The sequence below is a fragment of the Borostomias antarcticus genome (assembly GCF_949987555.1).
Source record: "Borostomias antarcticus genome assembly, chromosome: 26".
NCBI lineage: Eukaryota > Metazoa > Chordata > Actinopteri > Stomiiformes > Stomiidae > Borostomias > Borostomias antarcticus.
This window is the reverse complement of record NC_140259.1, coordinates 226,891-252,379: the sequence shown is the minus strand read 5'-3', so window position 1 is coordinate 252,379 and position 25,489 is coordinate 226,891. Positions and strand designations below refer to the sequence as shown.

Genomic DNA, 25,489 nt, shown 5'->3' with positions numbered 1-25,489 from the left:
TCAAAACGTTTTACTGTAAACAGTACTGTATGCAACTACTAAAAATACTGGCTCAATAAATCTCCAATGTTCATGAAAAAAGGACAATTTTCATGAGATGTAGTGTGAAAATTCAGAATTGATCTCAAAAACTGTAATTTTGACAGTATTTTGAGGTCTGTCCTCTCCCACGGTCTGTACACTATCCACAATCCTATAGTGCAACAGCAATGTCTCCACCAATCAGAGACGTTGTTGTTGGCAACCCCGCCCCAATAGCGAACCCTCGGACTACAACTGGCTAAATTGACTGATTGAGAGGACACCTATGCCACCGATTGATTGATTGGTTTCCACCTGTTTTGTTAGCCTGTGTACTGTATAGATAAAGCACACAGCAAACAGAGGAAAGAGGATTGTCTGTTCATTATTTGCTGTAGCTGTGCGTTGTCCCTGGTGTTGTCCTGTGCCAACTTGTAAGTCTGTAAGCTTGTAAACTTTGTCTTTTGTTCTCCACTTGTTGAGTGTTTACCTTGGTTTTATTGTTTAGTCTTTGGTTTTGGTTTTTGACCCTTGTGGTGCCTTTATTTTAACAAACATTTTGTGGAAACTGCTGAAACCTTCATGTTACATGCACCGGTGACATTTACATGCAACCCTGGTGTGTGATGTTTAAGTTAGTGTGAAACCATCTATGGCTTCTCACATGGCAGGTATCTCAACAAGAGTTCAAGCCCAGGGGATGTAGAATAACAATGTTAATGCATACTCCATTGTGCTGTGACATGATTTTTTAACAATATTTTTTCAATTTGTAGCCGTTCAATCATTTAATGTTTGTTGTAGCTGTTACTGTTTCTTTTGTTTGCATCGCTTCATCTGACCTGTCTTTTGTCTCGATCAGTGCCACTTGTGTTTAATCCAATCAAATCAATCAGTGAATCTATGCTTAGTCCAGAGTCCCACAACTCATTCCCATCACAGTATGTAGGCTAATATGTTCATGCAGGATTCCTATGGTGTAAATCTCTCAATGTGACATTTATACTTTTTAGGTCAAACTGCCAGCTTCTCACTTGGCTCAAACAAGAACATTGGTGTCTGGTTGTGAGTTCAAGCCCCGGGTGATGCAGAATAAACATGCTAATGCCTACTCAGGCACTGTACTGTTCAGATTTCAGACACATGATTTTAAAGATTTAATTTAAGAAGTTTTAAAGAGACCCTCATGTATTTGTCATTGTCAACTTCCTCTTCCTCCTCAGAACGCCTGGCCCTGATCCAGTGCTGCATAGCAGCTGTAATTCATTTTGTATTGCCATTTTAACTAAATTGCAGTACTGGCCCTGAAAGTTATTCAGCTCGGTCTGCAGTTAGTGATAATATCTTAAAATGTTAACATTTTTGTGAATGGTGCCTGTTGACACAGCTACTGTTGGCCATTACGTGTTAAGTGTTTTATTGCAATAAAAGATACAGCATGTAGGTTACTGACTCGTCTCATTCTTTCTGACTATTCCTCTATTTGTGCTCACAAACCCTCACTACCCTTGACTCAAAACCCGTGTTTAAGGGAGTGATATGTTTGACAGAAAGCTAGGAGCATAAGACATGTTTTAACTCTTTGAATAGCCTACTATAATCCATTTTGCTTGTGAGGGAGAGATTCAGATTATGGGTGACGTCTTCCAAATTGAGGAATGCAACAAGGTCAACTTCATCATTTGATGCAGCAAACTGAAGTAAATCAACTACAGCCTCCACCCGAAATAATATGTAATCAGGAAGAACTGCGGTATTTTCAGACGGGTCCGCTGACACAATTCTCTGGCGAGCTTTTATTTTAGACAGCTTTGGTCCTCCATAGCAACGTGACGTTGGTTAATCAAACCTTATCTGGGATAACATGTCCCTCAGTCCATCATCTATTTCTGTTCACCGCAAACTACCTTGACTGTTGGCAATATGTTTGTGAATGTGTCCTGACTCAGCGTGCACGCGAGAGAACGGAGCAACACACACTCGCTAGGGACAGAGAGAGAGTGTGTGTGGGAGGGAGTGTGTGCGCATTCTGATGAAGCTTTACCTTGCTTCCCCCAGAGGGAGGCCATTACACTGCAGATGACGTGTTACATCTGTCTCACACACATTCTAGTAGTTCATTTACCATTTACCATAGTTCCACAGCGCCGATATGTTTTAGGTTAATGCGCATTTGACAATGACTTAGTCGTCATTGATCGGTTGACTTGGTCGTGATTGAATGGTTGACTTGGTCGTCATTGATCGGTTGTCGTGATCAGCGGCTAGAAAGCAATATCGGAATTCCCCAATCTCATATTTTTAGTGAATATCTGCCGATTCCGATTGCTGGCCGATCGATCTGGGCACCCCTAGCTAGCTGTGTGGACTGTTGAGTGATACAGGGAGTGTTCAGGTGCTAGCTGGGTGGACTGTTGAATGATGCAGGGAGTGTTCAGGTGCTAGCTGGGTGGACTGTTGAGTAATACAGGGAGTGTCCAGGTGCTAGCTGGGTGGACTGTTGAATGATACAGGGAGTGTTCAGCTGCTAGCTGTGGACCGTTGAATGATACAGGGAGTGTTCAGCTGCTAGCTGGGTGGACTGTTAAAGGATACAGGGAGTGTTCAGGTGCTAGCTGGGTGGACTGTTGAATGATACAGGGAGTGTTCAGCTGCAGGATGCAGGGCAGGGAGTCTGGGGGCCCGGAAGAATAGGATAAGAGAGAGAGAAAGGGAAAGCATGAGAAGGAGGTAGAGAGGGGGATGAGCAGATAGGGAGGTAGTCAGGGCAGGCTAGTATTGGTGGTTTGAGAGGTGCTAGTGCAGGGTTCCACACCGCTGACGGGCCGGGCCGGGTCAGGTTAGGAAGTTCACATGAGAGAGAAGTGGAATGATATCTGCATGCTGTACGTGTGTAGAGAGAAGATCAACATCTCCTCTCAACTCCCCGTGATCCATCAGAACACCTGTCCCTCTCCGCCTAGAACTACTCTAAAGACGTTATGCCTTCACAAGTACGGCCAACTCCTATGTTCTCCTCCTCCAGTGTGCTGTAAGAATGCCATCTTCATAATGGACCACAATTGTTGTAAGGCTGGTTCTCAAGCACTTCCCTGGGGGGTTCTCCAAAGGCTGCCAAGGTGCATGCATGGTTTGCCTGCAGGTTGGGGTGTCAGCCATCATGCTCCGATTGCAGTCTAGGCCCCGTTGTGTGTGTCCAGGCTGATTAATGGAGGGATAAGCTCTTTTCACGAGCCTTCACGGAGCTCCACCGAAGAAGCCGGAACCTTCTGACCCTGATCCTCTTTGTTTGAGGAGGGGGAGGGGTCACGGTAAATATGCTCTTCCACTCTGACCTGTACTAAATGGACGAGCAGGCTACCTTCACAACACAGTGGGCTGGTTACAGTGGGCTAGTAGAGCAGCCCGGCATGCCCCACAGGCATTTCACCAGGAGAGAGGGAGTGGAGGAGAGGAGGAGAGGAGGAATGGAGGGAAGGTGAGGTGGAGGTAGCGTGGGGGAGGGGGGGGGGGGGGTGTCGTAATACTATGAGCTCAGCCAGGACTCCAGGAGGAATCTATTAGCATAACGGTGCTGCGCAAATGAACGTCGTCAGCAAACGTTTACTCCCTAACTCAAACACACACACACACACACAGTCTTGAGCCTACAGGCGAGTGGCTAGTGGCAATGACAAATACATTCCTGCCCTCCAAGACGTCTTCTTTAACCACAGCTTCAAGCAACAGCCAGGACAGACGAGGAGGATGTGTGTGTACTATAGGATATCCCCCAGAGATGCAATACCTCAACATACAGTTACTAACTAATGAGCCATGTGCATGTGAGGTACAATGGGATAACGAGGCCGTCCACACTTCATAGAATGTCAGGAGTAATAGAATCCCAGTGTGCACGTGTGTGTGTGTGTGTGTGTTGGTGGGGAGTACTCTAAGCAGAGTGTGTTGGTGGGGAGTACTCTAGCAGAGTGTGTTGGTGGGGAGTACTCTAGCAGAGTGTGTTGGTGGGGAGTACTCTAAGCAGAGTGTGTTGGTGGGGAGTACTCTAGCAGAGTGTGTTGGTGGGGAGTACTCTAGCAGAGTGTGTTGGTGGGGAGTACTCTGAGCAGAGTGTGTTGGTGGGGAGTACTCTAGTGTGTTGGTGGGGAGTACTCTAGCAGAGTGTGTTGGTGGGGAGTACTCTAGTGTGTTGGTGGGGAGTACTCTGAGCAGAGTGTGTTGGTGGGGAGTACTCTAGTGTGTTGGGGGGGAGTACTCTAGTGTGTTGGTGGGGAGTACTCTAGTGTGTTGGGGGGGAGTACTCTAGTGTGTTGGTGGGGAGTACTCTAGTGTGTTGGGGGGGAGTACTCTAGTGTGTTGGTGGGGAGTACTCTAGTGTGTTGGGGGGGAGTACTCTAGTGTGTTGGGGGGGAGTACTCTAGTGTGTTGGTGGGGAGTACTCTAGTGTGTTGGTGGGGAGTACTCTAGTGTGTTGGTGGGGAGTACTCTAGCAGAGTGTGTTGGTGGGGAGTACTCTAGTGTGTTGGTGGGGAGTACTCTGAGCAGAGTGTGTTGGTGGGGAGTACTCTAGTGTGTTGGGGGGGAGTACTCTAGTGTGTTGGTGGGGAGTACTCTAGTGTGTTGGGGGGGAGTACTCTGAGCAGAGAGTGTGTTGGTGGGGAGTACTCTAAGAGTGTGTTGGTGGGGAGTACTCTAAGAGTGTGTTGGTGGGGAGTACTCTAAGAGTGTGTTGGTGGGGAGTACTCTAGTGTGTTGGTGGGGAGTACTCTAGTGTGTTGGTGGGGAGTACTCTAACCAGTGTGTGTTGGTGGGGAGTACTCTGAGCAGAGTGTGTTGGTGGGGAGTACTCTAACCAGAGTGTGTTGGTGGGGAGTACTCTAGTGTGTTGGGGGGGAGTACTCTAGTGTGTTGGGGGGGAGTACTCTGAGCAGAGTGTGTTGGTGGGGAGTACTCTAGTGTGTTGGTGGGGAGTACTCTAGTGTGTTGGGGGGGAGTACTCTAGTGTGTTGGTGGGGAGTACTCTAGTGTGTTGGGGGGGAGTACTCTAGTGTGTTGGGGGGGAGTACTCTAGTGTGTTGGGGGGGAGTACTCTAGTGTGTTGGGGGGGAGTACTCTAGTGTGTTGGTGGGGAGTACTCTAGTGTGTTGGGGGGGAGTACTCTAGTGTGTTGGGGGGGAGTACTCTAGTGTGTTGGGGGGGAGTACTCTAGTGTGTTGGTGGGGAGTACTCTAGTGTGTTGGTGGGGAGTACTCTAGTGTGTTGGGGGGGAGTACTCTAGTGTGTTGGGGGGGAGTACTCTAGTGTGTTGGGGGGGAGTACTCTAGTGTGTTGGGGGGGAGTACTCTAGTGTGTTGGTGGGGAGTACTCTAGTGTGTTGGTGGGGAGTACTCTAGTGTGTTGGTGGGGAGTACTCTAGTGTGTTGGGGGGGAGTACTCTAGTGTGTTGGGGGGGAGTACTCTAGTGTGTTGGGGGGGAGTACTCTAGTGTGTTGGGGGGGAGTACTCTAGTGTGTTGGGGGGGAGTACTCTAGTGTGTTGGGGGGGAGTACTCTAGTGTGTTGGTGGGGAGTACTCTAGTGTGTTGGTGGGGAGTACTCTAGTGTGTTGGGGGGGAGTACTCTGAGCAGAGTGTGTTGGTGGGGAGTACTCTAGTGTGTTGGTGGGGAGTACTCTGAGCAGAGTGTGTTGGGGGGGAGTACTCTAGTGTGTTGGTGGGGAGTACTCTAGTGTGTTGGGGGGGAGTACTCTAGTGTGTTGGTGGGGAGTACTCTAGTGTGTTGGGGGGGAGTACTCTAGTGTGTTGGGGGGGAGTACTCTAGTGTGTTGGGGGGGAGTACTCTAGTGTGTTGGTGGGGAGTACTCTAGTGTGTTGGTGGGGAGTACTCTAGTGTGTTGGTGGGGAGTACTCTAGCAGAGTGTGTTGGTGGGGAGTACTCTAGTGTGTTGGTGGGGAGTACTCTGAGCAGAGTGTGTTGGGGGGGAGTACTCTAGTGTGTTGGTGGGGAGTACTCTAGTGTGTTGGGGGGGAGTACTCTGAGCAGAGTGTGTTGGTGGGGAGTACTCTAGTGTGTTGGTGGGGAGTACTCTGAGCAGAGTGTGTTGGTGGGGAGTACTCTAGTGTGTTGGTGGGGAGTACTCTGAGCAGAGTGTGTTGGTGGGGAGTACTCTAGTGTGTTGGTGGGGAGTACTCTGAGCAGAGTGTGTTGGTGGGGAGTACTCTGAGCAGAGTGTGTGTTGGTGACAGAGACAGATGGAACAGAGCTGGCGGGGTTGAGCAGAGCAGAGCAAGTCTGGCCCCTGCTTTCTCTCAACACCATTAATCCTGCATGCTGGACAGTTACTGTGCAGCACAGGACTAGGGAGGTAACGATAACTAGTACACACACACTACACAGACACACACAGAGACACACACACACACACACACACAGGACTGAGGGACAAAGTGGTGTTGCATCCTGCATCCTGTCTGGGGAGGACGCATGGCTGAACTCAGATGGGCAGCACGGTGGCTCAGTGGTTAGCACTGTCGCCTCACAGCAAGAAGGTCCTGGGTTCGAATCCCGGTCGTTCCAGGTCCTTTCTGTGTGGAGTTTGCATGTTCTCCCCGTGCCTGCGTGGGTTCCCTCCGGGTACTCCGGCTTCCCCCACCATCATAAAGACATGCAACGTATGAATGTGAATGAATGTTGGTGGTGGTCGGAGGGGCCGTAGACGCTGGCAGCCACGCTTCTGTTAGTCTGCCCCAGGGCAGCTGTGGCTACAGATGTATCTGACCACCACCAGTATGACTGTGTCTGAATGAATACTGGACTCTCTAAAGCGCTCTGGGTATATAAGGGCGCTATATAAATCCAACTTGATTGATATAAATCCAACTTGATTGATATAAATCCAACTTGATTGATATAAATCCAACTTGATTGATATAAATCCAACTTGATTGAAGGCCCAGCTCAGATTCCTGTCAGACTGAAAGCTCAGACAGGGACAGGCCTCGGACACACACCAAAGAGAACAGTGGTTCTAGACACACACCAGAGAGAACAGTGGTTCTAGATACACACAAAAGAGAACAGTGGTCCGTTCGCTTCCTCATTGGTCTTCCAATACAGAACAAAGTGCTACTGTGACAAACGTGACATCACGTTGAGTCTGTTGTACCATCCAGGCAACACAAACACGGCCACCCCCCTGCAGGCAAATATTTAGGCTGGAGTAGGCGCACGCACGCATGCACGCACTAGTGTTGTCACGATACCAATATATACCTGTGATACTATACCAGCCAAAGTAACACGATACCAAGAAGTATCACGATACGGCAGCATTAAAATGTGTCTTTTATTTTTATGAAGGTGCAATCTACAGTACATTACAGTACAGTGTAATCACTGTACTGTAGAGTAATGAGTGGTGCATGAATAACATGCATTTAACGCATTACATTGTAACTCTACAGGTAAGTAAAAATATAGTATGCATATTATTAATTATTAATATTAAATATTTAAAATGCATATCTAACAACAACAACAGAATCAGCCATGTATACACACAAGTGTAGTATCACCAACCACCAGTAAAGGTCAGCGGAGGGCCACTGGGTTTTGGTTGATGGCAGTGACATCAACATGCTTTATCTAGCTTTCACTTTCGTCAAAAGTCAAAACTAGATCAAATGACTAAATGTCAAGAGGTGGATATCATTGGATTATCATTGGATTCGTCTCAGCCTACATAATCTAGCTCACATTATTTTAAGGAGTTGGAATGAGAGGACGACACATTTCATTCAACAGCTGTGCATATTTTGTCACCTTTGCTACTTTGAATTACGGCTGTAGGCTACTTTAAGATGTTTATGGCATGAATTGGATTTGAGGATGTAATTGGTCATTTTAAAAAGGCCTACTTTATCTTTTGATTCGTATTTGAATGGACTGCATCAATGCAATGACTGCAATGCAATTGTTTGGAACTAACAACAGTAATGTGAGTTTTCTATTTTCTCTCTCCATGTTTTCCAGTTTTACCATTTTCATCAATAAAATATCATTTTTAAAACCGTGTCTCATTGATTGGGAAGCCATCTAGAGCTGCCGGTCAAATCATAGCCTAGGTTCTTATTCGGACTCAGAGGATGAGGAGGACATCCTGTTTATTGAGAAACAATAGATAGGCAGGCTGGGCTGTATAAAGAAATACCACAATCAATGTAGTCTACATTTATAACATCATGGTTAGGCTCTCCACTATATGGTAGACTGCCCTCCCCCTCGCTATAGGCAGGCTACATTGCGGCTGCTTTGTTCATCAGAGGCCTATAGCCTACATATTCAAAAATATATTCTGTTTTTTATATAGAAGGAATCAGAATTTTTTTATTGTAGCCTATTTTAATACAATTCAAATTGTGCTTAGAGGGAATTATTTTCACTGGACATTATGACCAGAGAGATTTAAATGTCAGACTTCAACAGATTTTCCCGGGAAAAAAAACTGTAATTGCCGGTTAATGCAAACCCTGACTGACACACACACACACACACACACACACACACACACACACACACACACACACACACACACACACACACACACACACACACACACACACACACACATACACACACACACACACACACACACACACACACCTAATCACTCTAATCCCTGGTTGTGCTTCCCGCTGTGGGCCGCCTGCTCTTTGCCCTGCGGTGCACCGCCTGTTAAATCAGGCTGGATTAAAGTGATAGTTGAACTTTAAGCTGAGCAGCTCCCACTCCTGAGTGAGGAGGCCGGGGGCGGTCCCAGGACACACAGTCCCCAACCCAGGACACACAGTCCCCAACCCAGGACACACAGTCCCCAACCCAGGACACACAGTCCCCAACCCAGGACACACAGTCCCCGAACCCAGGACACAGTCCCCGAACCCAGGACACAGTCCCCAACCCAGGACACAGTCCCCAACCCAGGACACAGTCCCCAACCCAGGACACACAGTCCCCAACCCAGGACACACAGTCCCCAACCCAGGACACACAGTCTCCAACCCAGGACACACAGTCCCCAACCCAGGACACACAGTCCCCAACCCAGGACACACAGTCCCCAACCCAGGACACACAGTCCCCAACCCGGTCCCCAACCCAGGACACACAGTCCCCAACCCAGGACACACAGTCCCCAACCCAGGACACACAGTCCCCAACCCGGTCCCCAACCCAGGACACACAGTCCCCAACCCAGGACACAGTCCCCAACCCAGGACACACAGTCCCCAACCCAGGACACACAGTCCCCAACCCAGGACACACAGTCCCCAACCCGGTCCCCAACCCAGGACACAGTCCCCAACCCAGGACACACAGTCCCCAACCCAGGTCACACAGTCCCCAACCCTGTCCCCAGCCCAGGACACACAGTCCCCAACCCAGGACACAGTCCCCAACCCAGGACACACAGTCCCCAACCCAGGACACACAGTCCCCAACCCAGGACACACAGTCCCCAACCCAGGACACACAGTCCCCAACCCAGGACACACAGTCCCCAACCCAGGACACACAGTCCCCGAACCCAGGACACACAGTCCCCGAACCCAGGACACAGTCCCCGAACCCAGGACACAGTCCCCAACCCAGGACACAGTCCCCAACCCAGGACACAGTCCCCAACCCAGGACACACAGTCCCCAACCCAGGACACACAGTCCCCAACCCAGGACACACAGTCCCCAACCCAGGACACACAGTCCCCAACCCAGGACACACAGTCCCCAACCCAGGACACACAGTCCCCAACCCAGGACACACAGTCCCCAACCCGGTCCCCAACCCAGGACACACAGTCCCCAACCCAGGACACACAGTCCCCAACCCGGTCCCCAACCCAGGACACACAGTCCCCAACCCAGGACACACAGTCCCCAACCCAGGACACACAGTCCCCAACCCGGTCCCCAACCCAGGACACACAGTCCCCAACCCAGGACACAGTCCCCAACCCAGGACACACAGTCCCCAACCCAGGACACACAGTCCCCAACCCAGGACACACAGTCCCCAACCCGGTCCCCAACCCAGGACACAGTCCCCAACCCAGGACACACAGTCCCCAACCCAGGACACACAGTCCCCAACCCAGGACACACAGTCCCCAACCCGGTCCCCAACCCAGGACACACAGTCCCCAACCCGGTCCCCAACCCAGGACACACAGTCCCCAGCCCTGTCCCCAGCCCTGTCCCCAACCCTGTCCCCAGCCCTGTCCCAAACCCTGTCCCCAGCCCTGTCCCAAACCCAGTCCCCAGCCCTGTCCCTAGCCCTGTCCCCAGCCCTGTCCCCAGCCCTGTCCCCAGCCCTGTCCCCAGCCCTGTCCCCAGCCCTGTCCCTAGCCCTGTCCCCAACCCAGTCCCCAACCCAGTCCCCAGACCTGTCCCCAACCCAGTCCCCAACACGGTCCCCAGTCGAGTTCCCAGCCCGGTCCCCAGCCCTGTCCCCAGCCGCAGGGCTAGCGGCCGGCCCTGGTGGTTACAGAGTCAGCAGGGAGCCAACACTTTACAGAACCAGCAGTCTGGTGAGGGGTTCAGGATGGTGTTGACCCGGCAGTGCTCAGACAGCAGCTCTGCATGGTGTTCAACTCGCTGGACCTTCCCCAGAGACAAAGACAGAGAGGACATGGTGTTCAACTCGCTGGACCTTCCCCAGAGACAAAGACAGAGAGGACATGGTGTTCAACTCGCTGGACCTTCCCCAGAGACAAAGACAGAGAGGACATGGTGTTCAACTCGCTGGACCTTCCCCAGAGACAAAGACAGAGAGGACATGGTGTTCAACTCGCTGGACCTTCCCCAGAGACAAAGACAGAGAGGACATGGTGTTCAACTCGCTGGACCTTCCCCAGAGACAAAGACAGAGAGGACATGGTGTTCAACTCGCTGGACCTTCCCCAGAGACAAAGACAGAGAGGACATGGTGTTCAACTCGCTGGACCTTCCCCAGAGACAAAGACAGAGAGGACATGGTGTTCAACTCGCTGGACCTTCCCCAGAGACAAAGACAGAGAGGAAGACATGGTGTTCAACTCGCTGGACCTTCCCCAGAGACAAAGACAGAGAGGAAGACATGCGCAGCAGCGCTAGTCCATGTGATCACGCCACACTTGGTGGTTAGTTGTCAGACCCCAGGCAAACACACAATCAAAGGAGAGGAGAAGAGGAGGGAAGGGGACAGAGAACTAGCCATTAGCAGTAAGCATGTAACGGTAACCGCGGTATTATGGTAACCGCAGTATTTTTTGGTCACGCGGTAACCTTGGGACTGGCTCGGTAAAACCGTAGGCTAAACTCACTATTCGGGACTGGTCAGATGTCTATATCAAACTAACTATTACCATCGGTCTACTTATTGGTGTCTTATTTATTCAGTTTGAGTAATTTACGATCGAGCTAGCTAACCACCTTTAGCTCAATTGGCTCAGTTGCTGGTTAGCGATGAGAGGCGGAGTCCCAGCCCAGCTGATAACCCTCCGCAGCGTGTTGGGGGGAAGCAGCGGTCGGCTAGGATCCTGCCTCTCATAGCTAACCAGCAACTGGTCACGTAGGGCGCATGTTCAATCCACACTAGTCACGTAGCTTTCCGTTGCCCTGGAGCTCCACCCGTCTGTGAGCGCAACAGAGGATGCCTGGGATAATTCACTGACCACTTTGGCCTTTTCCTGCTCATAAAGATTTGGCACGATCTTCTCAGCAAAGTGGGCGCGCGACGGGATCTCGTAACCTGGCTCAAGCACATCCAGCACATGTTTAAACCCCTCGTTTTGCACAATAATATGGCCTCATGTCTGCAGCTATAAACACCCCAATAATACCTGTTGTAATAGCTTTAGCCCGGTCGGATTCTTTAGCTAAGGGCTGCTTAAATGCCGTGGTGATGAGCGGTTGTTGAGCAGGAGGTTTTTCAATCTCTTCAGCTCCTCCGCTAGCCATGTCTACCGCCGGCGTGACCACGTCGCCTACATCCTTTTATTTTTATTTTTATAAACCTATCCGCGGACCACGTGCGAACGGTAGAGAGATTTTCTGTAACTAGATGTCAGAACCATCTAGCCTAGATCTGCATCCCCCCCCCCCCCTCCTCTTGTCCTCCCATCGTTTCTTTCCATTCTCTCCTTCCTCATCTCTTCTTTCTCTTCCTCTTCTGTGTGTTTTTTTTTTTTTAAACCTGTCACTTCTTTCATCCAGTCTCCTGCCGTAGAAGCGCAGCATCAGAGATCAGACCTGGGCTCTCTGCTCAACACACCGTCTATACCCACAGACCTCCTCTATAACTGCTCAACACACCATCTATACCCACAGACCTCCTCTATCACTGCTCAACACACCATCTATACCCACAGACCTCCTCTATCACTGCTCAACACACCATCTATACCCACAGACCTCCTCTATCACTGCTCAACACACCCTCTATACCCACAGACCTCCTCTATCACTGCTCAACACACCATCTATACCCACAGACCTCCTCTATCACTGCTCATCACACCATCTATACCCACAGACCTCCTCTATCACTGCTCAACACACCATCTATACCCACAGACCTCCTCTATCACTGCTCAACACACCATCTATACCCACAGACCTCCTCTATCACTGCTCAACACACCATCTATACCCACAGACCTCCTCTATCACTGCTCAACACACCATCTATACCCACAGCTCCTCTATCACTGCTCAACACACCATCTATACCCACAGACCTCCTCTATCACTGCTCAACACACCATCTATACCCACAGACCTCCTCTATCACTGCTCAACACACCATCTATACCCACAGACCTCCTCTATCACTGCTCAACACACCATCTATACCCACAGACCTCCTCTATCACTGCTCAACACACCATCTACACCCACAGACCTCCTCTATCACTGCTCAACCCACCATCTATACCCACAGACCTCCTCTATCACTACTGAATAGTGGTGCAACGGATCATCGTTGATCCGTGATTGTAAGGAAAGCAGAAGCCCCTGTTTTTTCCAAAGTACAAATCTTCTTCCTCTTTAAATTTTGTGTTTTAAAACTGTGTTTAATACCGTGATATACCGTACCATGGACCTGGATACCGTGATATACCGTACCGTGAGTTTTTGATACATGCTTAATTAGCAGTAGCACACACAGGGGCTTACACAGTACACACACAGCAGGGCAGTAGAAATGACATAATGCATAGTGTGTGTGTGTTTGTGTGTGTGTGTGTGTGTGTGTGTTTAGCCTGAGTAGTTCCTCTCGGTGACAGAGCGCAGGTCCCTGGGTTCTCGTTTACCTGGAGATTAGTTGCAGCTGGGTCAGAGTGGGATGGAGCAAGGAGGAGCTGTCTGGTGCCGGGACAACAAAAGGAAGCAGGATGTTCAGCTGGGAAGCTGCTCAGCTGGAAGCTGACCAATAGCCCCAATCAGGCTGGAAAATGGCCACTTGTGGCGACACACACACACGTACACACACACACACACGTGTACACACGTACACACACACACGTGTACACACGTACACACACACACGCACGTGTACACGATTTTACACAATTTTAAAACCGAGTAACCTAACCTGATCCTACTCGAGTAACCGATTACTCAAAAAAAGATACCGTCCAGACAGAGCACATTTAACCCCGGCCCCTCGGAGGGGAAAACGTTTTTTTCCGCCGTCATTACCGTGGCGGTGCTTTCATGTCTCTTCCATGTCCTTGTAAATAAACATCTTTAAAATCTGATGTGTGATCACGATATATTGCTACACCCCTAACACACACACACCCCTAACACACACACACACACACACACACACACACACACACACACACACACACACACAAACACACAAACACACACGGCCCTTGCCTCGTGGTCCTCTTCAACCTCATGATCTGGACTCACTAGGCCCCCCTGCAGACGCTGAGGGCCAGGGCAGTGTAGGAGGAGGATCTGATCTGGACTCACTAGGCCCCCCTGCAGACGCTGAGGGCCAGGGCAGTGTAGGAGGAGGATCTGATCTGGACTCACTAGGCCCCCCTGCAGACGCTGAGGGCCAGGGCAGTGTAGGAGGAGGATCTGATCTGGACTCACTAGGCCCCCCTGCAGACGCTGAGGGCCAGGGCAGTGTAGGAGGAGGATCTGATCTGGACTCACTAGGCCCCCCTGCAGACGCTGAGGGCCAGGGCAGTGTAGGAGGAGGATCTGATCTGGACTCACTAGGCCCCCCTGCAGACGCTGAGGGCCAGGGCAGTGTAGGAGGAGGATTTGATCTGGCGGGTGTGTGTGTGTGTGTGTGTGTGTGTGTGTGTGTGTGGACCAGGTCTCCGGTGTGTAGAACGAGCGCGGGGCCCAGGGAGACGTGCAGGTTTGCGCACGCAGCATTCCACACCCTATCCCAACCTGCACGCTCCGGTCTGCCCTGCCCCGCCCCTGGCCTCCTCCTGCCCCACCCCTGGCCTCCTCCTGCCCCACCCCTGGCCTCCTCCTGCCCCTGCTGCCTCCAGCCTGCCTGCTACTAGCTGTCTGCCCCCAGCACGCACACACAGGCAAGCTACTCCCAACCACATAATACTGCACGCACACACCCCAGGGGGACACAGCAAAACCAAGTTATGCTCGACTTTGTAACATTGCATGTGTGTGTGCAGGACTGAAAATAAACACCTGCCACCGGCCAAATGCAGGTAAAATTTCCAATTGGCGACTAGATTTCGGAAGGCTATCTGAAAAATATATATACTTGGCCGGTAGATATTTTAATCTACAGTCCCCTTGGCAGGTGACTCACCGTGAGCCAAAAAGTTAATTTTCACCCCTGTGTGTGTGTGTGTGGGTGGGGGGGGTGCAGAGGCCGAGGACCGGGCTGTTGCGTGTGTGTGTGTCTGTGTGTGTGTGTCTGTGTGTGTGTGTGTGTGTGTGTGGGGGGGGGGGGGGGGTGCAGAGGCTGAGGACCGAGCTGCTCTTGTGTGTTTCTGGAGTGGAACAACTCATCTCTGGCCCAGTGTCAGCAACAGCCAGCCACACAGCCCAAACACACACTAGAGATTCACACACACACACACACACACACACACACACACACACGCACACGCACACGCACACACGCACACACGCACACGCACACGCACACGCGCACGCACGCACGCACGCACGCACACTGGGAAAAGAAAGGCTTATTGAATACTGAGCGAAGATCACGACATTCCCATGTGTAAAAGGTTATAATCTGAGCGCTGGACAGGCCAGAGCCTCAGACCGCTGACCGCTCTGTTCAGAGAGGCCAGGGGAGCAGCGTGGAGAAGCTGCCAGAGCATTGGGCTCAGTGTGGAAACAGCAGCACGTCTCTCCATTAGAATGACAGAGTGCATGAGATGAGAGGAGCAACCACAGCCCCCCCCCCCACCTCCCACTGCGGAACGAACCACTGTGTGAAGAGGAGATCTATGTGGCTGGGAAGAGAACAAAGACATGTACACCACACACACACACACACACACGCACACGCACACGCACACACACACACGGGCTGCGCAGTCATGACAAAAATAAATTGTGATTATCTTGCCTAATATTGTAATCACGATTTAACTGTGTTGCCACTTCAATATAAGAGCAAGGTGAAACAAGGTTTCTCTGTTTATTTAGCTGGTATGTTTTGTCTGATAATTTGTGGTTCATTTTGTGACTGTCTGCACGGAAATTTGAATATAATTTGATTTTGTGTTATTATAGGCCTATATAATTTTGCATAGAAAATGACACATAATGGGGAACTGGTCAGAGCCAGTTCTAACCACAAGAGCTGCCTATTGTCAAGAACAAGACAAACAGTAACGTGAATTAATATTTAGTTTCTGTCTCTGACAACCTTAAAATGTTCACGGGATTCAAGTTATACCCAGTCGACATGGGTGACATTTAGTCAGTATCGATACCAAGCTCTAGTATTGATGTGTTGCATAACTTGGCAGTCATGTAATTAAGGTTACAGCTAAAAAGAAACAGGTTTTAGTAACGCTAACCGAATCTATATTGAATCGAATCGAATTGAATCGTGATAATCGATTCTGAACCTTGTGAATCGGAATCGAAATGATTCTTGAAATTCGAATCGATTCCCAGCCCAAATTAGTCGATTCGAATTTCAAGAATCATTTAGATTCCGATTCACAAAAATGAATGAATGAATGAATCAGTGAATGAATGAATGAACTATTCATTCCTTCATTTATTCATTCATTCATTAAATAAAAGATCGATTCTGGGATTCATTAATTTTTTTTAACCCAGCCCTAACATTTAGTGCAAACAGAGTCTTTTTATTAGGCCCATAGCAAAGCCAACTGAAAACAAAACAAGGAAAAGCCTAATGCTGGTCCACTTGATCAGATTCAGTGCTCGTTTACAATGCCTGCCGAGAAGACACGTCTGGATCTATGAAAGTAAGGCATTTCCTTGCCACCTAGATAAGATAAGATAGATAAGATCCAGTCGTTTGGCTGTTTTTTGGCCATGTTGAAAAGAATGACTAACGTTGTGTGTTTAGTCATGATCAGGAGATGGGCGGGGCTCAGGAGACTGGTTGACGCACGCTGCTTTCCGGTAGCCTGATAATCCAATCTACATTTTTAAGATCGATTGCGCATTTTTTCCCTTAAATCGATGACTAGTAGAAGTTCAAATATTTATTTGACAGCCATAGTGTAGACAGGATGTAGGCACAGAGACAACTCAAAGTAATGAGGTTAAGCAATGTCATCTACAGTACTAAGACCTAGGGGTGCTCCAAAGAATCGATTCTTGAAAGGATCTTCTTGAAGTTGAAGAGAAATACTTTCCTTGTTTTATTAAAGTTCAGCATGGTCACTGATTGAATTGAGAAATACTGGAAGTTTAAAGCATGCCATTAATAAATGTGACTTTTTTTGTCCTAGACTTGCCTTCGTGTGCTATTGCAATATAAAACTACATAATACCCTTTATTCTGATATAATCCGCTTTCTTAGCACACATCGGACTGGAGTAGATCCTAAAATCCGTCTTTGTAGAAAATCCATTGAGAATTGAGAATCGATTCTAGATTCTGGAATCGAGAATCGTTGGAATCGAGAATCGATTCTGGAATCGGATCATGACCCGAGGAATCGGAATCGGATTGGATTGTGGCTTAGTGGAATCGGATCATGACCCGAGGAATCGGATGGGATTGTGGCTGAGTGGAATCGGAGCTCCCCTACTAAGACCTGGGTCCTGCACTATGAATTTAGCACGATAACTTCAGGTTCCAGCCTGGTTCATCCATCACAAAGGTGGATCACTATTCACCATGTTATATCGCCATGGTAACTCAAACTGCCGAGCTAACCTGCTCAGGGGCAGGTTAAGTTCTAGATTACTGATCAAAACGTCTGAAGCACTGCCTGCTGACTGATCAATTCACTTGGATGTTAAGATCCCATATGGAACTTGTAGTGTTCAAATTATAAAATAATCTCAGTGCGCGAATAGTGAGAGGTTCTTTAACAGACCGTCAAACCCCTCGGGCTTTTTCTGATCATCATATGAAAGATAGCCTTCAGATTGCGGAATGGCTTTGTCAGGTGATTGAGACAAATTTTGCCAGAACTGTAAACTATGCACTTGCGTTTCATTGCCTACACAACTACCACTTCTCCACAGGCGTCACTTTTTCCATCTTAGTATTTCTTCTCTTAATCTCGAGTTCGTAACTCCTCTTGTATAGAGACATCACATTGTCTACTCCAACCTAAAACTAATCAGATAACTTATAGCCTACACTTGCTTTATTTAAGCGTCCCTTGCAAGACTCACAGGATTGCAGCTGAAACAATAAGATACAGGCATAGGCTACAATTGCACATGGCATAAAAATATATGGTCCAATTATAGTGATGGCCTACTCGTGTTCATGAGGATATTCATAAAACGCATTCATACCATAGGCAATATTTTGTGAGCTTTCCTGGCTTTGACAGTAGTGACTGTGTTGCGCCTAGATAATATAGTTCATATTTCTATAATATTGCTCCTCTTGTGTAAAATGTGGTGGACAAAGCTTGGAGCATGGCTGTGTCCAAATACTAGGGCTGGGTTCAAAAAATTTATTCATCGATTCTGAATCAATCAAATGATTCGATTCATGAATCCCAAAATCGATCTTTTATTTAATGAATGAAGGAATGAATAGTTCATTCATTCATTCAATGATTCATTCATTTTTGGAAATCAATATCGATACCCAGCCCTAGTATTGATGTGTTGCATAACTTGGCAGTCATGTAATAAAGGTTACAGCAAAAAAAAAAAGGTTTTAGTAACATTAACCGAATCGATATTAAATTGAATCGAATCGTGATAATCGATTCTGAACCTTGTCAATCGGAATCGAATCGATTCTTGAAACTCGACTCGATACCCAGCCCTACCAAATACCCATACTAAGATTGTGATTGGTCATTTCGTGCTTATGCCTCCCCTTTTACCGTGAGCAATAGCTAGATTGGATGAGCTGGATAGACTTAGCGAGTTGATAGCCACCATTGTGGTTCATATATCCATGATTGCGGTTGTTTGGTGTACTCGAGCGAGCAATTTAGCGAACAGTTATCCTGGTTATGTTGAACTAGCTTCATAGTACAGGGCCCTGGACAGATTATTTAGACCCAAAAGACCAAAGAAATCTGTGTCTGTCTAAAGTCACTATCACCTGCCTTTGATGGATAGGACCCGTCCGGCTCGTAACTGCATAATGAGCTGGCTGTAATTGCGTCTCTATGGTCTGAGCAATTGTACCTGCATCTTTCATTTTCCTCTGAAGAGCCCTTAATGGAGAGCCATCAGACATTTGTGGCAAAAGTAATGAGGCCAGTTTCCCTGGGCCTGGGCAGGCTGGCAGCGCTGGGACATGCAGCTGAGGGCCGTGGCGGCCATTACGGCTCCAAGGTTCCTCAGTGGCACTCAGTCACTCATCCATGACTGCATGGGGAGGGGAGCTCTGGTTCAACAGAGCCTCAGCCTCAGGCCTTTTATCTTCGCTGTTAATGAGTAGCCTAAATGATGTGTAATGACCAGGAAAGGACAGAAGCTAGTCCTGCTGCTACTACGGCCGTCTGAGACGGACCCAGGCTAGGTCCGCTTTGGTTAGGCCCCTACTCCAGAAACACAGAGCAGACAAACACACCCGGACAAAGGGGCCTGCGATTCAACAGGATTATGCTCCCAGTAAAAGAGAGCAGTGAATATATTTAGGCCTGATCAAATTGTTTCCTCTTAACGGATGACAGCAGATGCTGAAAAACCAATCAGGTCCATTGGCGAGGTGGCGTAGTATTGACACGGTTTGTCTGTGGCGAACTGCATGATGAAGCAATTCCAGGTGGTTGGGTGGACAGTGCCCCCGTGCTGAGCTGGGCTCCAGCAGAGCACTGAGAGAAGCTTCTGATCCCACTGCTTCCACCCGACTCAGGAATCTGGAACGGGCTCAGAACATCCATCACTGAGAGCTCTGTGAGGCAGAGAGCTAGTCACCATGGAGTTGCTACTAGGTAGGTACAAATCCCAAATCCTATTTACACAGCAACCCTGTGTACTCACACACACGTACTGTACACACACACACACACACACCCTATGAGTAAGGACACAGCCGTGACAACATGGATTATTATAATCAGATGGACTGTGCGGTGTGTGTATAATGCAGTTCAGGCTGACAGCCAAAGCTAAATACCTCATTGCCTGCCGCTGCATTCCTGGCGTTATCTAACCTAAGCCTTCTGGCTGGCTCAACAGAGGCTGGTCATCCCCGCTCAACTCACTAAGGGAATTACATTCAAATATTTGAGGGGAAAGGGCTAAAATGTGGAAAGCCAATCTGGATATCATTCCTGTGTGGGCTTTCAACTTTAATACATTGTTCCAGCCAATCCTTGCTACAGTACGTCCATCTGTCCCAACTGCTCTGACAGACTGCCCATCCAATCCAGCGATTTTGCATCCTTCCTCTCTTCAGGTCAGTTCAGGCAGACCACACAGCCAGTCACTGCAGAGGAACACAGGGTCTATGGTGCTCGCTAAACCACTGAATCCTCATATTCTACAATCTTTTGTTGTAACACTTTGGTGGGTGCAAAATGTATACAAGCCTAAATTATTTTATGTATTATTTACAACTGTGGCAGTGTTTCACCTACCATTGCCTTGGAGGGGCGGCCTGCCCCCCCCAACGGGACCCCCCGCCCCTCCTGAAAGACTTTTAGATTGCTAGCATTTTAGCATAAGTCAATGGAGTTTAACATAGCGAAAATTAGCATCGCGGCTAGCTGACATTTTCTGACTGGGAGTGAAAGATGATGAAATGAAAATATTTTAATTTGCTGTAGCTAGATACATAGGTAATAACCACCTTTTAGTCTATGTCTTCTGATCTTAGCTACTATGTAGGGCAAACATTGTAGGCTAACATTAGCTATGTGTTGTGGACAAAATGGTTAGTTCCCATTTTTCCCCATTTAGGCTATGCATTTTCAGCAATGCTTTTGCAATTTATTTTCAGCTGTTCAGCATTCACACACATTTTCTGCAGGAAATGTTATTTTTTCTAGCAATATGTTTTTATGTGTTTATTTAACCAAGTGATGTGCACTTGTTTCATTTCAACTCAGTGTAGAGAAATGCATCAATAAACGGCTACCTGTGCGGATCTATGACGACACTGTTGACACCATGTATCCATGACATGTCCGCCCCGCGACAACACTAGTAGTTTCGGGAGGCCTACCACCCCCCCTGAAAAAAGTCCTAGGGGAAACACTGCATTGAGCCCAGGCCTATGGGAAGGCCTGTAGGAAGGTAGACCACGTCACTACAAATACCTGTGCTGGTTTTGTAGGAAAACAAGTGGTTAGTAGCAAGCTGTCCCTTCACAATGTCCCTTCCCACTGATGCCAGTTTAAGGGTTATCACTGTGGTAGACGACGTGGCGTTGTCCTGCCTCTTCACAGCTCAAATTCACCAGGTCAATGAACCAACTGCCATTAAAAGCAGGGCTGACCTATCTGAAGCACTACCACAATGTCTGAGCCCACTCCCAAGAACATAGAAGGGACAATAAACTACGCCTTTCATTAAACAGTAACTAGGAAGTGGGACAGCGAGGCCCCTGATGAAGTCACACCAGTCCCAAGGTAGGGCTGAGTTACTGCAATCCTTTGTTTGAGGAGGATGTCAGCCCCATGTCTCCTAATGGTGTCTGAGTACAACAAAAACAAGGCACCTTGGACACAGCTATCACAAGGCAGTGACGTCAATCAAACCCAGTTAAAGATGGTGGAAAGACAAGTTCCTGAGGGGATTGATTCCTGTGTGTGCTTTCAACTCAAAATAAACATGACTTTAACAGCACACAAACCATTTGAGACTGGCATTCCACACTAATCTGGCCTGAAAATATTTCAGATTTAAAGGTGCTTGTTAGGAGCTTGTCATCGTTATTGATCTTTTAACCTTGATTGATCTATTAACCTTGCATCTCCTCTGAGAGCAGAAACTGGGTTATATTCACTATCAGATTCTGATTGTTCGGTCTAGTGCCTTCCTACTCAAACTGGATCTGGCAGATCCAGTCACCCAAGACTGGATCTCAAATGCAGAGTGAAGCCCCAGACTAATACCCTAGTGTGTCCTTAATGGAGGGGAAGTGCTATGATGTGTGATAGACAAGAAAGTTGGAAGGAGCAGGCAACAACATCAATGTCATCAGCATAGTTATACCGACCTTGTGCTTTTGACTATTTCTCAGAGCGCTGATGTTCTAGTCATAATAATACTGAATACAGCCATTGAAATTCCAAGCATTTTTACTTGAGGCCAAACACTTCAGTGCTTACGACAAGTGTCCATTCTCACAGCTTAACAGCATAGTAGCAGCTCTCAATCCATGTGCAACACCTGGTCCAGCATTCCACATGCAATTACCAGATGAGCACAAGTCCAGCTTTGAAAGTGTAAAAAATGTTAACAGGCCAAATTGATTTGATTTGACACTACGTTTGGGAATAAATAAAGATGCAAAAAATATAAAATACACACGATCCAGGGGAAAGCACATAAGACACTTCCCATGTCACTGGGCTGGACATTGTTGTCAGACTCTGGGTGCAAGTGGCCCATGGAGTGCACATCCACAATGCTTACATTTGCATTGACCTGGTGCCTTATATTAACACATTAATGTATAGACATTAACCTATTCTGAAGCTTGGTCAAAATAGGAGTCTGCTACGATCAACCCCGAGCGAGCCAGACTCCCTTTCCACGATAGACCATGCAGAATATAAACACACTTCTCATTTCTCAGACCATGCAGAATATAAACACACTTCTCATTTCTCAACTCACCGCATCTTTCTCTTCGCGCCCGCCTCCCTGCTGGTCCAGATTACACAGTTTCCTCTTGTTTTTATTTTCACTTCTCTCCATTTTCTCGCGTTGAAAAGTTGGCAAACTGAACGGACTTGATTTCACGGGTAGTGTGTGTCGATGGCTGGCACACTGAGCATTTCCTTCACATTTCCTTCAGACACCTAGAGTACATGGCTACCGTGGCTAGCTGCGGTGCTACTGCAGGCTGTGTTCACACAAACTGAGGAAACCATCACCGTTCCTCTCTCCTATCTAAATAAAGTTGACAAGCTCGTTGTTATTAACTCGCCCAAACTTGATCACATCTGTCACATCGGGTTGACAAGTTCACTGCCACTTGGTTGCTGTAGGTACTAATAAACCACCTCCGTCTCTCTGCTCTCTTCCTCCTTCTCTTCTCAATCTTCTCGTCTCTCTACTATGAATATGTAATCACCCTAACTACGCCACCGTCCGTTGGCTAGCTACCCTCTCGGGAACACACGGGTTAGGATATCATCATAGCAGTTAGGATATCACAACAGCAGTTAGAGTATCTATCCCTGTATTCACTAGATAGCATTCCTATGTCCCTGTGCTGCTGTGTTTCGTTCCCCCACAGTCAGTGTCTAGCTAGAGGCTAGCTAGGTAGCGACTAAGCTAGTTAGCTGGTAGCTCGTTACTAGGGTCGAGCCCAGGAGCGGCTAACTCCTCACAGCTCACACATACAGGACATATCACACTGACACACTTCGTTTTCTTCTGACAGGTGAAGTTCGACAGCTCCGGCCGTTCATTAAAGTTCATAAAAGTGAATTCATTGTAGATATTCACGAATCTCTCTCGACTGTCTTCTCTGCTGTCAACTCAGTCTCATCCTCGCCGGTTGTGAGGCAGAAACTCTGGGACAGTTCGAATGGGTTGCTGGGCCGGGCCCGCCCCGCGGTGCACAGGGAAACAACTGAGTAGAGAGAGTTGGTATGAATGGTTTGCTCCGTCCCCATCTGTTTCACCCGGGTTTATAAAACGAGCTGACCAACTGGCGTAGGCTACACGCGACAGTTGCCACCCGAATGGTGCAGGTAGACAGTTTGATCCCGAATTCAATAGTCAGTAGTTCAATAATAGGATAGTCATCATATTGTGCAAATACATGCAAATGAATTATTCAGCTCTGTAACATCATCATGCATCGTGACCTGCTCAGTCACATCGGGGACCAGCCATCGCATTACTTTCCTTAGTGTCTACTGCCACCCTGCGGGCGAATGGGTAGTTATACATGAATGTATCACAATAGTTGGTGAAAACCTTAAAAATAAAACATAACAAACATGTTATTTTATTCCCATTTTATTGGAAAGTTCACCCCAAAAACATTGTTTGAAAAAATCACATGCATAAAAATACCTCTGTCTAAACACCCCTCTGTACATGGGAACTACGAAGCCATGCACCCTGTCCACTCCCATAAGCACTCCCCCCATATGTACATACTGCACGAGTGATGTGGTTCCCACTGAAACCACAGCAAAGTTTCCACAAATCTGAAAACTGTAGTTTTCTTGAACAATGGGAAAGTCTATCAAATGATTTTTTTTATTAGGTTTGTACATTTTTGCACATGGTTTAACAGATGTGTTGTTCTCTGGTTGTCTTCATCGTTTGGGTGTTTTCATTGTTTTATTCTTAGGAGCGAACACACGACTTCTGACTATAAGAGACCAAGACTGTACATGTAAATGGGAGGCAATGGATGATGTGCTATTCTCACGTTGTTACTTTGAATACAGGAATTGTTTCTCTCTGGACAGTATGTTAAAGATTGGATTTGACTCAACACGCGTTAGTCAGTGAGTCTTCTGGGCCAAATATCTGTGAGGGAATAGCCCAAATAGACTGTTTTCATAAGAACAAGCATCTAACACTAGAACACAAGTAGACTAGATGACATGACACTTGAAAAGCTAATAAATGAAAAGCAAGCCTGTGAGCTACTGCACAGTAACCCAAATATTGCATATTTGAGATAAAGCAAAGAGGGACAGTGAACTCAGGTCTGATGCACAAAGACCAACAAGCTAAGCACTGTACATGTACAAAGCAAAATGTACACAGTCAGAGAGTATTACACTGTGCCAGTGAAAATGACCCACTTTCCATGTCCCCTGCCAATGATTGTCACAACATTTGAAATACTCGAGGAAAACATTTTGTGGTAACCACAAAAATATATACTATGCCGAATATTGATCTCATGAAAATCCTCTCAAAGTATCATATAGCAAAAAGTTATTTAAATGATTCATCCCAACATTAAATGATTTAGACATTGAACACAACGTAAAGTAAGAGTGTGGTCCATGTGGGTGCCTTTGAGGCATTTTTGCTTAAAAAGAAAAAAAAATTACAACTTATCTTGGACCAAGCACCAAATATCCCTGTGAATCATCAATCTCTTTAGTAGGGAACAGGAACAAACCAGCTGGTAGTGTATGTTTTGGTGTATTGCATAGACAGCAGTAGCCTGGTGTATGTTTTAGTGTATTGCATTGACAGCAGTAGCTTGACATTTGGATTCCAGTTGAGAGTTGGACAGCTTTCTACTGTACTTACAGTACACACCAAACACTCACAGTAGGTATGCTACACCATGTGCTTCTGGGACACGGATTCACCATAAAGACGGGAATCATCCCAATAATGATTCTGAAGGCTTCTTCATATAAAGTCCATTGGTACAAGTATTAGCCACTCAGCAGGACAAGAGTTCCAGCGTTTAGCCTACCTAAAGAGGTTTTCAAACATTAGTACAGTGTTTATACTTTGTGACATCAGTAACAGACAATTGCAGTATCAGAAGTATTGTAACAATAAACCAATTGTTCTCTATCATTTAAGAATATGGCTTTTTCCCTGCTAGCTTTTCAATATGCAGCGGCTTCTCTACCACATACTCACACATACAAACTAGCCTCGGAAGAAGAT

General features: G+C 47.6%; 2 protein-coding genes across 2 annotated transcripts in view; both read right to left on the bottom strand.

The window, feature by feature from the left end:
* The window catches only part of mast2 (microtubule associated serine/threonine kinase 2), a gene marked incomplete at both ends in the record, with an annotated part of 222,871 nt that extends 200,292 nt beyond the window's left edge, over positions 1-22,579 (bottom strand). The window contains 1 exon segment of the mRNA XM_084459068.1: positions 22,499-22,579. Within this exon segment, the coding sequence (XP_084315194.1) occupies positions 22,499-22,579 (81 nt within the window).
* Positions 22,580-23,878: 1,299 nt separating this feature from the next.
* pde4dip (phosphodiesterase 4D interacting protein) overlaps positions 23,879-25,489 on the bottom strand; it is a gene marked incomplete at its 5' end in the record, with an annotated part of 43,307 nt that continues 41,696 nt past the window's right edge. The window contains one exon of the mRNA XM_084459067.1: positions 23,879-25,489. This exon is cut by the window's right edge and continues 560 nt beyond it.